Raw genomic sequence first — 16,491 nt, forward strand, 5'->3', positions numbered from 1 at the left:
GCAAGAATACTCGGGTGGGTTGCCATTACCTTCCCCAGGGATCGCATTTAGTCTGACCTCTCTATCATGACCTTCCCGTCTTGGGTGGCCCTTCACGGTTTAGCTCATGGCATCATTGAGGTGCTCAAGCTCCAGCACCATGACAAGGTAATGATCCTTTGCTGAAGAATGATCCTTATACACAGTGTATTATTTGCCCCTGCAGAGAAGTTTTAAAGGTTAAGATCTAGGCTTTTTCTTCCCACTTTTCTGAATAAACAAATATGTGGCCACTTGGGAGGCTGCTGAATTACGTTTATGTAATGGTTCTTTCTACTCTGGGAACTATGATTGTTGACCAGAGTTATCCCTTACAATGATAGTTGCATGTCACACTTCATTGAATGGTGGTAATGGAAGAACCAGATATGAGTTATTCATACAACATTATGAATGAAAGTGATGGAGGTGGAAAAAAACTACTCTATTAAGTGGCACAAATAGGGGTGAGATAGGTGGGATGGGAGAAGAGGATACAGGAAAAGTGATTTTGCCAGAGACCCAAGTACAAATGAGAATGGTGATTAATGACAGATCTGCTTAGAAAAAGGTTTGTTTTGAATATGTGATGTAGGTAGTTCTCACTTAACGTCCATTTGTTCAGCGACCATTGGAAGTTATTGTTGGCGCTGAAAAACAGACTTGCAACCAGTCCTTGAACTTATGACTGTCCCAGTGCCCCCGTGGTCATGTGATAAAAATTCAAGCCAGCCCGCATTTATGACTGCTGCCCTGCCACCCCCCCCCCACCCCAGCTGAGCATTGTCTTTGCCTGCTTCCCCTCTGCTGGGCTCACCATCCTGGCCATGCATGGGAAGCTTCCGTGGCTCTGGGGCTTTAGCCTCACCATGGCTCTGGGGCTTCTTGCCACACTGTGGCTCTGGGGCTGCACACTCTCCCCCACATGGCAGCAGCCACCCCCAGCCCCTCTGCACTCGTGCCTCACCTTGCCAGCCACCACGCGCTCTCATGCATCCTCCCCCAGCCCTGAAGCACTTATGGCTTGCTTCACTGGCCACCCGTGTACCCCTTGCACACCATCCCCCAGCCCTGCTGCGCTCGTACCGCACCTTGCCAGCCATCCATGCACCCTCACACACGCTCCTTCACCTGGCAGCGGCCACTTAACTGCCTACTGGCCTGCTTGCGAGCCGCCTTGCAACTTCCTGCCGGCTTCTCCACTGATTTTGGTTGTTGGAAGCCAGTAGGAAGTTGTGAGGAGGTCCTCATTTAACAACCTGCAATTCTCACTTAATGGCAATGGGGACTGCAAAGATTGCTGTCACTAAGGGATGCAGTCATGTGACATCGTGCTTTATGACCACATCACTTAGCGACGGAAATTCCAGTCCCAATTACTGTTGTTAACTGAGGGCTACCTGTATGTCCATTCATATGTACACAAGGCAAAGGAATGAATCTGAATCTAAAAGCATGACTGATTTCATGAAAGTTTGAGAGTGTTAGTGAAGGATGCAAGAATGAGGAGAGTTCTAAATGTGGGCAGACTGTTATTTTATAAGAGTGGATTGGGAAACAATGGACAGAAGGAAAACGAACTGGCTAAACTGAAAAAAATAACTGTATGAAAAAGAATTAGGAGACGTATTAATCTCCCAGAGGAAAAAGTGGAAGGTAGTTGTAAAGAAAGAGGATGTGGAAATTGCTTAAAAATTAAAAAAAAATCACATTACTGAATACTAGATGTGAAATACCAGAGATGTGTGTGCAGTATGAAAAAGGATGCTTGGTTGAATGATGGAATGAAAGAGACTGGATGACAAAATACATTATGAAATAATGGTTTCTGCAGTGATGAGGACAAGAGAAAATAGTGTATCACATATAGAGAGAGAAAATGATAGTTGCAAAGAAGGTAGTCAGAAGGCAAGATTCAGTGAAGATTAAAAGGAGAAAAAATGCAGAGCAACTTTGATGGAAAAAAAGTGACTACAGAATAAATGGAATTAAAATGTTTAGAGATGAATTTGAAGTGAGAAAATGCTGTAAGGAGTACTTTAGAAATCTAAAAGGAAATTATAGTAATATCTGTAAGAGTGGAATTGAAATAAATACTGTCCAAGAAAAACTGATGAAAAGGAAGTCATTAAAGTGGTGGAAATCTTTAAAAAAAACACGATAAAGATTGCAGGTCATACGTGGTGTAACTGGAAAAGTGTTCAAATATGGGTGTGGATTGTTTGTGGAACGGTGTGTTATTTTGTATAGAGACTTCATCTCTTTCTGACCATTGAAAGAATGCTGGTACTATTTTTCTGTACAAAGAAGTGTGAATACAAAAAATGCCTGGATATATATTTGGCAGAATTATGATTAAAAGAGAACAAGAATTGATAACAAATAAACTTTGGGAAATGTAGTGTTACAAGCTGGCACAAGTTGTCCAGATCAAATTTTCACTTTTTAGCAGGTCATTGAGAAATGCATAAATGTGAAAAAGAAACATTTGTTCATTTAGATAAAACATATGATAAAAGTGAATAGGTTGAATTTGGAAGGGAGAGAGGGAGGAAACAGGCTGTTGCTTTGCCCTTGCCCACTTGGACACCTCAACAACCTGTCACTCTTTGCTGTCATGGTGATTGTATGGATTTTTAAAAACAGATTACTAAATCATGTTATCATTCCTAAGAAGTACTGAAATATTTAAACTCTTCTTTCCCCTGTTGTTTTAGTTTTTCACACTGATAAGTAGAAGAGGGCTGTTAATTGTTTTTCATCTTAAAGTAAGAAATATTTTACATGGGATACAATTAAAAGTTGCAGTTGTTAAAAAATATTGGTCACCTTCACAATATAGCACTTGTCTACCAATTTGTGTGATGCATACGTTAGCACTAGCTTATTTCTTTATTAGAAAATGTATTGTACATAAGGAATTTGGAGAAAGAGTGGTATGGGGGAGAGTGTCATGGCTGCCTTTAGGGGAGGGCAGCCTCATAAAAGGCCTCCATATCATTCACAGGTTCTAGGTTCTGTGAATAGAGGATACAACCATGGATACCCAGAGAAGAGATAGGGTAGGGCTACCATATTAGGGTAAGGCTAAACTCTGGATGATCACAAGATGGTACAGATATATAGAAAATTCTTTCCTGCCATCTAGTTATCATCTGGAGTTTTGCAGGCCAGATATGGTAGCCCTAGGACAGGGAGTAGGGATCAAAGGCAAACGCACATAGAAATACTTAGAAGGCAAGGAGTAAATATACGAGGGATTTTCTTAGAAGCACAGACCCAGAGAAGGGAAAGAAGACACACTCATCACTCTATTTCTCTGAAGTAGCCTTTTGTTTCCCCTGGCTTCCTATTTAAACTTTTTGGTGGGGAAGATGTACTCCACCCTGGATGCTTTACCTTCTGCTGGGCTTTTTAGCAGTCTGTCAAAAAAAGAAGAAGAAAGAAACAGAATTGAGAAAGAAGTGGGGACATTGATGTTCACTTTTATTTATTTTTCCAGACTTGATTACTAGAGAAATTTGCGTAAGGAAAGATATATAGAATTGAAATGTGGATTTGGTTGGTATATATGGGAGCAGAATGCTAGGCTGGATAGGCTTTTGATCTGCTCCAGTGTGGCTCACATTTTTACATTATGCAGTTATTTAAAACTGATTGACTCGAAAGCTGTACAATTATATTCACATTTCAAATAATATGTATATGTGCAGGTGTAGAAGCAATGAAACTTCTTTTCCTTTAGATTCATACAAATTCATGCATATGCAGAGGTAGTAGTTACAACTTTACAGGCAACCGCATGTATTTATATAATAGAGTGTTTCCAAATTAGCATAACATAGGTCACCTAGATCAGACCCTGATTCATTCATGTTATTCACAGGACTTCCAAGCCATGACATTTTCCATTTGTGATCCCCGTGATTTTGTTTTTCACCATTTATTCTGGCTTATTTCTTACCAGAAAATGTGAGAGTCAATAGGATGGAACAACAGTGTCTGATAACAATAGTAACCATAAGTCTGCAAGCTGTATGATAGACACACATTAACTCTAATATAGAAGTAATTGTAAGCATGGTTCAGATATCATTTCTGTATGTTTTTAAGCAGGTGGAAGTCCACTGGACAGTCCCAGAAATTTTTCTCCAAATGCACCATCTCACTTTTCCTTTGTTCCTGCCCGTAGGTATGTATGAGTGATATTGTTCCATTAGCATTTAAAAGCCATGTAAGTATATTCATGTTCTGTAGCTTAAAGTGGTGTGTATATATATATATGGTTTCCCTGACTCATTAACTCTCTAGCATTGCTTTAAAAAAGTTTTTTTTTTTTTAAATCACCTTTAATGTGTGTCTCAGGAATAGGATTCCAGTACTTGTACAGATACCATCAGAACATTTTAGAGCTGACCTGAATTTTGGTAGACCCGGAATAGATTCTCCCATTGCACACCTGAAGGATTTACCATTATTTATCTCAGCCCCATTTGAAAGCCATTCAATCAGTATTAAAGAACATTGTTCAAGATCATTGTGCTGGTTCAGCTTGGTTTTACTCCTCTTATTTTGGGATTTGTTCATTCTTACTCTCCAATTTCTTGAAGATTAAAAAAAACTTAGTTTGTCTTTCATCAGCTGTTCACACCTTGTGCCATGATGGCTCCTTTTAAAAAGGTCATCAAGTCTGGCAGTAAGTTTCCACCCTCAGACAAACTCTGCTTGTATGTTCTTTATTGGGGCAGTGCTTTTGTTATCCTTGTAATATCTTCATAAAACAAGTACATTGTAATATTTATTTATTCATTCAATTTGTATGGCTGCCCATCTCAAAAAGTGATTCTGGGCAGCAAACAATCTTAAAATAAATTGAAAACAATTCCAATCACAAATACAAAAGTTAATATACACAGCAACTGAGGAAGATACCACAGTTGACAGTCAGTAGCACAGCCGGGGGACAGGACCTTTCACAAACTCGGGGCCCCAGGCCCGGGCACAGAACCAGGTCTTTAGGGCCTTACAAAAGGCCAGCAGGGTTGGGGCCATTCTAATCTCCGGAGGCAGAATGTTCCATATGGTGGGTGCTATAGCAGAAAAGGCATGCCTCCTGAGCCCCACCTTGCATTCCTTGGCTAATGGGACCCAGAGCATGCCCATCCTGCTGGACCGGACAGGTAGAAACAGCTAGGCAAATTCAGTCCCTCAAGTAACCTCTTGCCTCAGATCCTGCCTTGGGAGTTGGTACTACAAGCAGTTTCTAATATTATTGTGATGGTTTCTGAAGCAGTTAAACATTTGGAAGGATCAGCACCAAAGACTCTCTTATATCAGGAGAAGAAAAGTGTTTTTTTCCACTCCATTCTTTTTACTGGAGTGGGAATGAATTACTTGATCCTTACTGTAACATATGAAAGCTGTGCCAGGGTTCCAAGAGCCGATACCAATGCTATATTTTGATCATACTCCCTGTAAGAGAGGCCTAAAAATACTCCATCCATTAGAAGATTAATTAATTAATTAATTATTCAAATTTAATTACCGCCCATCTCCCCCAAAAGAGGGACTCTGGGCGGTTTACAATAAAATCAAACTAAGATAATAAAAGTTAAAATCTCATAAAACCAGACACATTACAATTATTATAAAATAATAATTTTATATTATTTTATATAAATACTATATTATATATTAATATTTATATAATTAATACTATTCCTATTGTTTCAGAGTAGAAAGAAAAGAGTCTCAGACTGATTATTGGTTTCTAAGGCCTCAACAATTTAATCACTTCTCACCCAAACTGGATGGTAAATTTGCATTCATTGTTCCACTGTTACAGTGCAGAAATTGATTTGCATTGATTGACTTGAGGAATGCATATTTCCATGTGATTTGAATACAGGTAGTCCTTGACTTATGACTGTTCAATGACCGTTCAGCGACTGTTTGAAGTTACAATGGCACTGAATGAATGGTGGTTATGACCAGTCCTTGGAGTTCTGGCCATTGCAGCACCCCCCAGTCACCCCCAGTGATTATGATCTGGGTGCTTGGCAACTGGCTCACACTTACAAACAGTTGCAGTGCCTTGAAATCACATGATTGACATCTGTGAACTTCCTTGCTGGTTTCCCCAGGAAGTCAGTGGGGAAGCCAGTAGGGAAGGTTGCAAGTTGCTGGGATAAGTCTCCCCCACCTTTGCACCCTTCCCCAGCCCCTCTGTGCTCACGCTGCACTGGCCACTCGCACACTCCTGCACACACTCCCCAACCCTCACCGCACCTCATTTGCATCCTTGCATACCCTCCCTGAGCCTTGCTGCACCTTCCTCACACCCTCCCAACCCTCCCGAAGCCTTGCTGCACCTCTCTTGCACCCCACGCACCCCCACACAACCTTCCTGAGCCTCACTGTGCCTCCTTTGCAACCTCCTTGAGCTTGCCACACCTCACTTGCTGCGCCTCCCTTGCACGCTTGCTCACCCTCCCTGACCCTCACCGTGCCTCCTGCACACCCTTGCCGCACCTCCCTTGCACCCCCGTGCAACCTCCCCAACTCCTGCCTTCCCTCCCACGCACTCTTATGTACCTTCCCTGAGCCTCACTGCACTTCCCTCGCATACCCTCTCTGATCTTTGCCTCATCTCCCTTGCACCGTCACACACGCTCCCTGAGCCTCAACACGCCTCCCTCGCACCCTCACACACCCTCCCCAAGCCTCACCATGTCTCCCTCGCACACCCTCCCTGACCCTTGCCGTGCCTCCTTGCACCATTGTGTATCGTCCCTGATCCTTGCTGCTCCTGCTTCGTGTACCACCGTATACCGTCACGCACCCTCCTGGAGCCTTGCCATGCATCCAAGTTCATGCCTTCTCTGGTTCCTCACTTCCTCTATTTCATAGACCACTCTGACACATTTCATCACAGTTTTTTATTTCTCCCCAATCTCTATCTGTAATCCTAACTAGAGATACATCTTCATGGAAACACAAAAGGACTGTGGTGTTATTTAGCAAGGAAGTTGTACATCAATGTGGAGGAATTTTTTATGGCTTAGAATTCCTTAAAAGCCTTCAGAACAGTATTGTTGATGGCATTATTTTAGTGGCCATCAACAATACTGCAGTGGTCTTTTATCTGACAATTTTGAAGAAGCAAAATGCAATAAAATCATATTTGGTGCACTCAGTGGTATATGTATATAGTAACTATTCATCTTGCCTGGATCAGCAATACCTGATTGACATTGAGGACTGGAGGATGTCCAGAGGGTTGCAGTGTAGCAACCCAGTGGTTTGCCAACTTTTACATTGCTGAAGACAAGTGGCAGTTGACTTATTTATGACTCTGGGAAGGTTTGTTTTTTTTTAAACTCAGTGGCAGTAGATAGAAACTGAGGTGAATAACTGTAAGTCCTTGAGACATAGGGGGAAGGTGTATTCATGGACCACCAAAATGGAACTCAGCTTTAATGGTATCTGTGCAGATACAGCAAACTCATGAATATGAGCAGAGTTACAGGTCAAACAGTCTGTGCTTTACCTTGATAGTTATGCTTGTTCTTATTTATAAAAAAAAGGATTCTGGTTTTTACATCTATACCTGAACATAAATAAAGTAATGCAAATAATTTAACTATCTCATGTGTCTTGCAACGGGAGAGAAACAAGCTGATGCGACTAGTTTGGATATGTAACAGCCTACCATGTTATAGACCTTTTTCAGTTGGTTTTATGTATGCATGCAAAACGCTGACCTAAATCTACTCGGAAGGAAGCTTTTATCCTGGGTAAAGTTGGGAGGCCGAATGGAAGTGGACAGAAGCCACTTCCAAGTGGTCTTCCCCCTCTTTGCTGTTATCCTCAGGATATGTCATTGCTTGGATTCATTTAGATATGCCTCTAAGTGAGACCATACTATATAGGAGTAGCGCAAAAGGCTAAACCCACCCACCTGTAAGTTTTTTCTATTCCTGCCCAAAGCTGAAGTAGACTGAAAAGTGGGCAGCTGGAGAACTTATCTGGGTGTATCAGTATGATCCTTTTAAAACTTAAATATTGTACTCCTGAAACTGCTTGGGCTGAAATATGGAAAATTGACATTGTTTGCAGTTCTTTAGAAAGGATCAGATGACTTGTTCACCTTCTGCATTACTTTTTTATTTCAGTTGCTACCACCTTCCACTTCCCAAAATTGGGGACATAATAATTATGATTTATATTGATTTACAAGATACATATTTTTATATTTTGATAGTACCTATTACTTTATGGTGGATGATTTCATGTACCAGTTCTGTGTGTTTTGACAGTTGGAGTTTGCAACGTTTTTGGACTAGCAAGCACGTTTAGAATTTTGAGAGCGTGTTCTGGGTACACTCAAAAAATGTCTGCTGGGTGGAACTTACCCATTCAAACACTGACACCCATGGAGGGATATAACCATTTATAAAGTGCTGATTTATTAAGATATGAGCTGGACTCCCTCTAGTATTTTTTCTTGCAGGACACTCTTTACTACTCCTTCTAACTGTTGTCCTTTTTAAGGCAAGTGGCCGTACTTTCAATATAAACACTATTCTGCAGTATTCATCTTTTTTTCTCCCCCAAGACGTTTACGGGACCAGCTGGAGCCTAGAGGCATCCTTGGAAATAAAGATGATGCTGGTGGTTAATGCTTTCAATTGCACCAAACCATCTTCCCAGTTTTTGATTAAAATATTTTTTTAAAAACTCAGATGGAGCAGGTAGCCAGATTGAACTAAGGGTGGTGTCTATGGACATATGGGTTCTTTTGGGTGAAATATTGGGGTCTTCAAACATAAGGAATCACATTTTTTCATAATTTCCTTACCACTATTAAATAATGATGGGATGTTATAGCCCTTATATATCTTTTGCTAGCAGGTTATCTTACCAGCAATTTCAGAAGTCCCATTAATATTGTTAGAGTGTCCGGATACTACCATTTTGTTTTGCTAAGAAAATATTATTTTATAGTAAATCTCAAGTGCAGTATTTTGTGAGCATACCTGAATTTGGTGGTAATGTGAAAGCTGAACTTTTCTTATATATGCAAGATAAAGATGATAAATTCTCAAAGCTGAGTGGTATAATTATTTCAGTATAAAACTGATGGTGTATAAATCTGATCTATAAATCTGTCATTAAATGATACATTTCTTTTTTATTTTCTTATGTTGCAAATTCATCCATAAAATTCTTAGGATATTTAAAGGGATAAAAATAATTATTTGATAAATGCTTACAAATTTGTTCCCATTTTTACTGCTGGTACTGTTTCTTTTATATAGCCATGGACACAGGGCAGACAGGTAATGGTACAACAGATGTAAGTTGTATGCAGCATGAATGGAAAGCTTTTGCATGTTGCAGTCCCAGTGAGCTCATGCTTTCATAACCCATTTAGGCATGTTGGCAACACTCCACTTGACCAATTAAAATGAGTGACATCTTTTTTTTTAATGTTACGGCTTCTATTGAAAACAAAATATTGCTGTTCTTCTAAATCTTATATTATGCATCTGTAGACATATCTACTCAAAAGAGAAAGAAACTTTATTGAATTCAGCAGTGAACCCAATATTAAAATACTTGGGAATAAATCTGTACAGGAGAGTAGCCAGTTGATCTTGTCCTGCTGTGTGGTAATATAAAATAGCTCAATTTTTCTCTAAGTTGTGGGTATCATCTCACCTTTAAAAGAAATATTTCCCAAGATTTGGAGGGGAGGGGGGCAAGGTACAGATTCTTATGCTGCATCTAGTATATTCTTTACTTAATATTCTAAGCAGTGTATGAACTTCAGAAAACCTTCTTGCATTGACAAAACCTGCCTTTTGTACTTCAGCTGAGGCCTGGTTATTTTTACGTTGTCTTTTCCTGTTCACAGAGAGCCCACCATGATAAATAAATGATTGGAAAATTCCTGTTTCACCTGAACAATGAAAATAACCTATTGTTTTGGTTACTAACATTCATGATAGGTACTTTAGTACTCTGGGAGCTGTATCATATTAATTTAAATTTAAGTCAACTGTAATATGTAGCTGCAAACAAGGCAGTGTCATTATGAAAAGTGTCAAATAGGAGATGTGGGTTGCTGTTCTGTTTTGCCCCAAGTGAAATGTTTAGTATCAGTGAATAATTCTAAGGGGAAGGTAGTGGCTAAGAATTTTTGCAACTGAAGGTAAAAGTTACAAATCTAATTAATTTTTAATAGGTACTTTAATTCTGCAGCTGCTAACTGAATACTGCTTGAAAATTTTCTGCCTTGCAACTGCTCCTTTCAAAGAAACTATACCACTTCTTTTTGTTAGGTGTATTGGCTAGGTGATAAGTTGGTCTATTAAAAAAAAAGTAGCTTTTCCATATGAAAGCTACAGGAGAAACATATTCATTTGTTTGCTTTATGTATTTCTTTGGATGACATTTATTTTGGAAAGGCCCTGAGTTTCTGAACTGTGATTTTTAAACATGATAATGCCAAGGAATAGTTAGTATTTTCCACCATGTTTGTATATTTTTAAATATTATCATCTGTAGAAAATTGATTTCCCTGTAATCAATCTCTCCTTTTTCAGTGTTTTTTTAAAATATTGAAAATTAATTTACAATACATAGACTTAAAACAACAACAACACCTTGTAGAACATAACAGCACAATAAGATTCCTGCTTGATCAGGCCATAGATGGTTTATTCAGGGATCTGCATTTTGGCATATAAGAAGTAGCACACAATCACAAAACATAACAACAGCAATAGCGTATTTTTTAAAATACTGCCTAACGGGTTTTTAACTGCAGCATGGATTCTGTAGCAACATCTTAAATATTTGTGATCTTGTGCATGAAGCATGAAGACATAAGTTAAATATTATGTTGTTTTCTTTTCTAAACTTAAAAATGGATTGGAAATGTAAATTGTGTTTCTGAATATAGTAGATTGAATGGGAAGCTTGATCCTGACTCAGTTAATTTAACTTTCTTTTGCAATACCTGAGAATTGCAGGTATTCTGCAATTGCAGAATTGCAGGTATCCTGCAATTGCAGGACAACACAGCAAAAACCTTAGAAAATATTTGTTTAGAAGACGTGTGGTTGTTGACACCCTCAGCATATTCTGTAGAGATATTTGTCACAGTGTTCTGCTGTGTTTATTCTCTGGATCAGCAACAATTTGCAAGTGAAAAATTGTATTTTCAAGTATACTCTGATGGCATTTGGGACATAAGTAGTATAAATTACATTAGCCCCTAACTTCTGCATGTGAATTATTTAAATAAGTAAAATCTGTTATTTATATTTATGCATTTATGATAATATTTTTAAATAATACTGCTAGTATCTTTCTCTAGGACAGATGGGCGCCGTTGGTCCTTGGCCTCCCTCCCTTCATCTGGATATGGAACCAACACTCCAAGTTCAACTGTTTCAGTAAGTTAATGCTCACACCATGTTGATTGGTAAATGATTTCAGGTTCTTTTCATTCTGATAGCTAATGGAATTTGAGATGTTTTAGATATATATTAACTTTTTTTTTAATTCTGTCAGAAATGTATTATTTAATTTCTTAAAACTCTTTTGAAGGGAATTTCAAAACAGATTCAGATTCCAAATGAAAATATATTCTGTATTTACTTCATAATGAAGACTCATTCATCCTGTTACATTATTCATTTAGAGTATATTAACAAAAATCACTTGACCTTTTGATTACTTCATTACTTTTAGTTCAATATGTTAGTTGAACTAGTTAAATATTGAAAACATTATACAAGATACATCAGAATGAAAGTACAATATGCACTGGCTCACATGGCAAGTCAAGAATTGATGGATGTGCATGCATATACAAATCCTAAGGCTTCTCTCATAATGTTTATAATTTCATTTAATAATTCCTAACCTTATAACATATTGTAGATGGAATTCCCTTTGGTTCCAGATTACCGTAATGTACTATATTGCTAGCCTTGTTTATATGAAATTTATTACAAGTGAAGCAATAATGCTTCAGAGAGAGAGAAAGAGAGTTTCTGAATAAATTATTTCTAAAGTAGCTGAGATAGGCAAATGATTTGCTGTTTTTCACAGATAATTGCCTATTTTTAAGAAAACCTTTGAAATAATTTAGAAGAGAAGTTGCTGCCTTCTGGTCGTAGATCTGATGTGGCATACTAAGATAAAACTTTAATACTTTCAGGAGTGGCTTTTGAACTTTGTTCATTCTCTTATATATCAAGTCTCTTTCCTTCACTAGAGTGATTACTCAAGAACAAAAATAAGATACATGAACATTTGCATTTTTCTTCTTGAAACAAATCATTATGTATTTATGTAAAATATTTGCCTGTCCTTAAGTATTGTCTTCCATACATTTTGTTCTTAGTCATCTTGCTCATCTCAGGAGAAGCTACACCAGCTGCCCTATCAACCAACAGCTGATGAACTTCACTTTCTGACAAAGCACTTCAGCACAGAGAGCATCACTGACGAGGAAGGAAGGCATTCTCCAGCAATGCGGCCCCGATCGCGTAGCCTGAGGTGATCCTTAAACGCTTCATCTTTTTGCTTAGTTTTCTCTGATATCCTTGCAAGAACAATTACTGTTGTTTTACCCATTGATTGCAGAAGTACCATAACAATTAAAGCAGCACGTTGCCCACTTCTGTGGGGAAGACCATAATTCAAATGGTAGAACACATGCTTTGTATATGATTTCAAATTCAATCCTTGGCATTCCCAACTAGAGCTGGAAAAATTCTTGCCTAAAATTGAAGAACAGCTGCCAGACTCAGTGGGCCAGATGGACCACAGGTCTCACACCTATGTCTTGCCGTGTTAGGCTCTTGGAATCTCCCCAAAGCCATTATTCATTACATTCATTATTTTTACTAGTATAAATCTGATAAAGTGGCATGAAGATAACATTTGAGATCACTGCAAGGATCTCCTCTCATCACACTACTTTGAACTGTCTTGACCATTGGGGAAGGGGTAAAGATGAGAAATATTTATTTATTTTACCAAATTTATTATGGCCGCCCATTCTAATAGACTGAGCGGCTTACAAAATCAAATAAACAATTAAAAACAGTTTAAAAAAGACATGAAACAAACATGGCAGCCTGGAGTAAAAACAACCATACCAGTAAAAACACAATACAAAATACCATAGGGGCTATACAGATATACTATCCCCAGACTTGGGAAATATTAAAAGTTATCTAAACAGAAACATCTTTATATTAGAACCTAAATCGCTTTTTTTCTCCGTAAATAAGGGAGAACAACCAATAGTGTTTAAATATTGCTGAATTGCTGAATCGCATATTGACTATAATCCTAGGAATTAAGATCAGCAACAATTGACTTTACACATGAACTGCTTTTGTCAAAAGTATGTTAACATATTATCTATTTGTGAGAGCCAGTGTCCTAGGAGTGGGAAGACCCAGGTTCTAGTCATTCTTTAGGCATGTAAGCTGGCTAGGTGACTTTGATTACATTTTCTCTGACCTCTTGGCTGGGAAGTAAAAAAAAAAAAAAATCTACTAACCACATTGGACCACCATAACCTTCAGTGAAGAGGCTTTGATCCTACAATGGATTGAACAATAACAACAGTACTAATCTACTTGTGCATAAAAGTGGGTAACTACTGTATTAAACATTTTAAAAAATAAGATGAAGATTCAAGGAAAAACATCTCTGATTTGTTGCAGTAAATAACCAAATATAATTTCTATACGAATTATATCATTTTATCTTTAAGGCTACTTAATCATGGGATGAATCATAGCATTGCCTACCAGTTTTTTTATGACGATAAAATGAGAAGAAACCTTATTGTTTTTATATTTAACATCTCTTATTGTTTAAAATGTATCCCATCTAGTAGTAATATTTTTAAATGTTTTCTTAATAAATATTTATTGGGATAATAAATATTTATTGCTAGGGTAATCTGACATGCTGGTCTTTAAGCCAGATGTTGTGGCTTTTAATCTCATGTCCATTGGTTTTCTAGCATACTTGGCCTAACATTCCAACTAATCTCTGTATCTGTATATATTCCTTTGGAAATATTAATGTAAAAACCACTGGAAAATTTAAGCACATTGAGTAAAATGCTTCAATTGTAATTTCCTTCCTTCCTCTTCCAATATTAGGCAGCAAGTTGAAAAATGTGCCTCCCCCTCAAGTTTTGTATAACATATAATAATCAAATGTATTTTTATTGTTGTTATTTGTTACTTGCCCAGCCATCAAGGCAATATACAATTGAAATCTGTTGAAAGTAGATGTCTGAGCAGTTTCGAATGTCTCAGATAACTAGTCAGCTATATACATTCATGGGTCCTTTTATTTTCATTGCAGATTGCAACATGTATCTATGTATGTTAGGCTAAAGGTTTTTGCTTTCTAGGATGTACATTATTTTTTCTTATTGGTTGTTATTTTCAGACGGTTTTATTTATTTATTTATTTATTTTTCAAATTTCTATCAACGCCCATCTCACCCAAAAGGGGATTCTATTTGTTGTAAGCTGCCAAGAATCATGAAATCAGGGGGCTTTATAAATCTGATAAATAATTGAATAAACAGATTTTCTGTATTGTTCACTGCAAATACCAACAGTAATTTATTCTTCTGGAGTGTTATTCATATAAATCCCTTTCTACATGCAGTGTATCAGTAGTGAGTATATGTACTGTAACAGGGCTGTGCAGTGCTTTAGGTTTGATTTGGGTGTTTGGAAATCCCTGGAGCGTGGATGCAGCACTTGTCTGTGTCCCATTAAAACAGTTGTGTTTTAAAACAACTGTGCTTCAGGAACAGGTGTCTGCATTGGAAACTTCCCTGCAGCAGCCATATGATCCCAAAAAAGATGTAGCTGCTTCAGTGAGTCTGAGAAGAGTACTGCAATTGCACTCCCATATATTTCAAAGCACATCTTCTGAATTAAAGCCGAAGTGCTGCATAGCAATTATGCATGCACAGTTTATGAGGTTAATTGGCTTGTGAGATATATAACTATGTATCATTGTATTAAAGTGGATGATTTGTTCAAATAGTCATATTACCTGCCATTTCAACTAGATTTAAAATGCTTTAACACCCCACCCCCCACTTCGTTTCTTTAGCCCTGGTCGTTCTCCAGTGTCCTTTGATAGTGAAATAGTGATGATGAACCATGTATACAAAGAAAGATTTCCAAAGGTAAGAAGGTAGTCTGAGCAGCCTGGGTTTTTTTAGATCCATTTAGTAGGGATGATAAAAATATATATATGGATAACAGATATATGATATAAAGAACCTATATTTTATACAACGTTAAAGCACTGCTAAAGCAATAATAAGAAAATGAAAATCCACACTGAAGTTATTTAAGCAAACTGAAAGTTTACAAAATATTTATAAATATTTGAGGTAACAAAGCCTCTTCATCAAAGAAGATAGACTGGAGCTGGCTAGTGTTTTAAGTTGTATTTGCAATAGGTTGTCCATTAAGTTAAGAATCATAATGTGTGCCAAAATACAAACTGGATTTTATCTGGTACAGAAGTGGTATTAGGTGGTTCAAAGGTCTCTCCCGAAGTCTGTTGGAAATATGAAAAGAGTTTATAATTTTGATCCCATATTTTTTAAACTCTAAACTTAAGCTTTGAAGTCAAACTTTTCCATCCTTAGCAAGACAGGATGCTAAAACAAATGACAGTTCAACTATGCAGCCTGTAAAAAATAAAAAATGCATGTATTCCCATTATAGCTCTCCCACATTATAAGGTGCTTAGACTTTTCTGAAATAAGTGTTTATCTGTAAGTTATAATTATAAATATAATATCAGTGAATTTAATATGAATGTTTACAATTTGATAATAGAGAACGAAGTTCATTCACTTTCTATAGACAAAATCCCTAAATAGTCTAATAAGGCCTGTTAATTAGGTTTGATGTATTTAATTAAACTCATCTGTTGATCCATTTATAGCAACATGTCACTAACTAAGCGTTTGACACATTTTAGGCCACAGCTCAGATGGAGGAACGGCTGGCTGAACTTATTGCATCCAGTGCACCCGAAAATGTGTTGCAACTAGCAGATGGGGTCCTAAGCTTTATTCATCATCAAGTTATTGAGTTGGCCAGAGATTGCCTGGATAAATCACGTGAAGGACTTATTACTTCTCGGTATTTTTATGAGTTGCAGGAAAACCTTGAAAAATTGCTTCAGGATGTAAGTATGTCAACAAATGATTTAACCGTTATCATTAGATAAAAGATCCTGATCATCGTACAGCTTGGCAGCCTCCCTCAACATAGTATCTTTCAGAAATGTTGGATTTAAGATAAAAGCTTGTTAATTTAGAATTATGGGAATTGAAATCCAGTACTCTTGGACTATCAAATTGGTGAAGGTTTTACTGTGATAACA

At 37.6% G+C, this 16,491-nt stretch overlaps 1 protein-coding gene across 7 annotated transcripts in view; it reads left to right on the plus strand.

Moving 5' to 3' along the window:
- Positions 1-16,491, plus strand: part of MAST2 (microtubule associated serine/threonine kinase 2) — a 161,569-nt gene that overhangs the window by 98,649 nt on the left and 46,429 nt on the right. For 2 of the 7 annotated variants that reach the window (XM_063297860.1, XM_063297864.1), the window contains 6 exons: positions 4,132-4,210; positions 9,339-9,359; positions 11,405-11,483; positions 12,440-12,594; positions 15,199-15,274; positions 16,084-16,293. In XM_063297860.1, coding sequence (XP_063153930.1) covers positions 4,132-4,210; positions 9,339-9,359; positions 11,405-11,483; positions 12,440-12,594; positions 15,199-15,274; positions 16,084-16,293 — 620 coding nt within the window. The remainder of the gene's footprint in view (positions 1-4,131; positions 4,211-9,338; positions 9,360-11,404; positions 11,484-12,439; positions 12,595-15,198; positions 15,275-16,083; positions 16,294-16,491) is intronic. The other 5 variants (XM_063297861.1, XM_063297866.1, XM_063297863.1 and 2 more) reach the window with 3 other exon arrangements.

The sequence above is a fragment of the Candoia aspera genome, chromosome 3 (assembly GCF_035149785.1).
Source record: "Candoia aspera isolate rCanAsp1 chromosome 3, rCanAsp1.hap2, whole genome shotgun sequence".
Taxonomy (NCBI): domain Eukaryota; kingdom Metazoa; phylum Chordata; class Lepidosauria; order Squamata; family Boidae; genus Candoia; species Candoia aspera.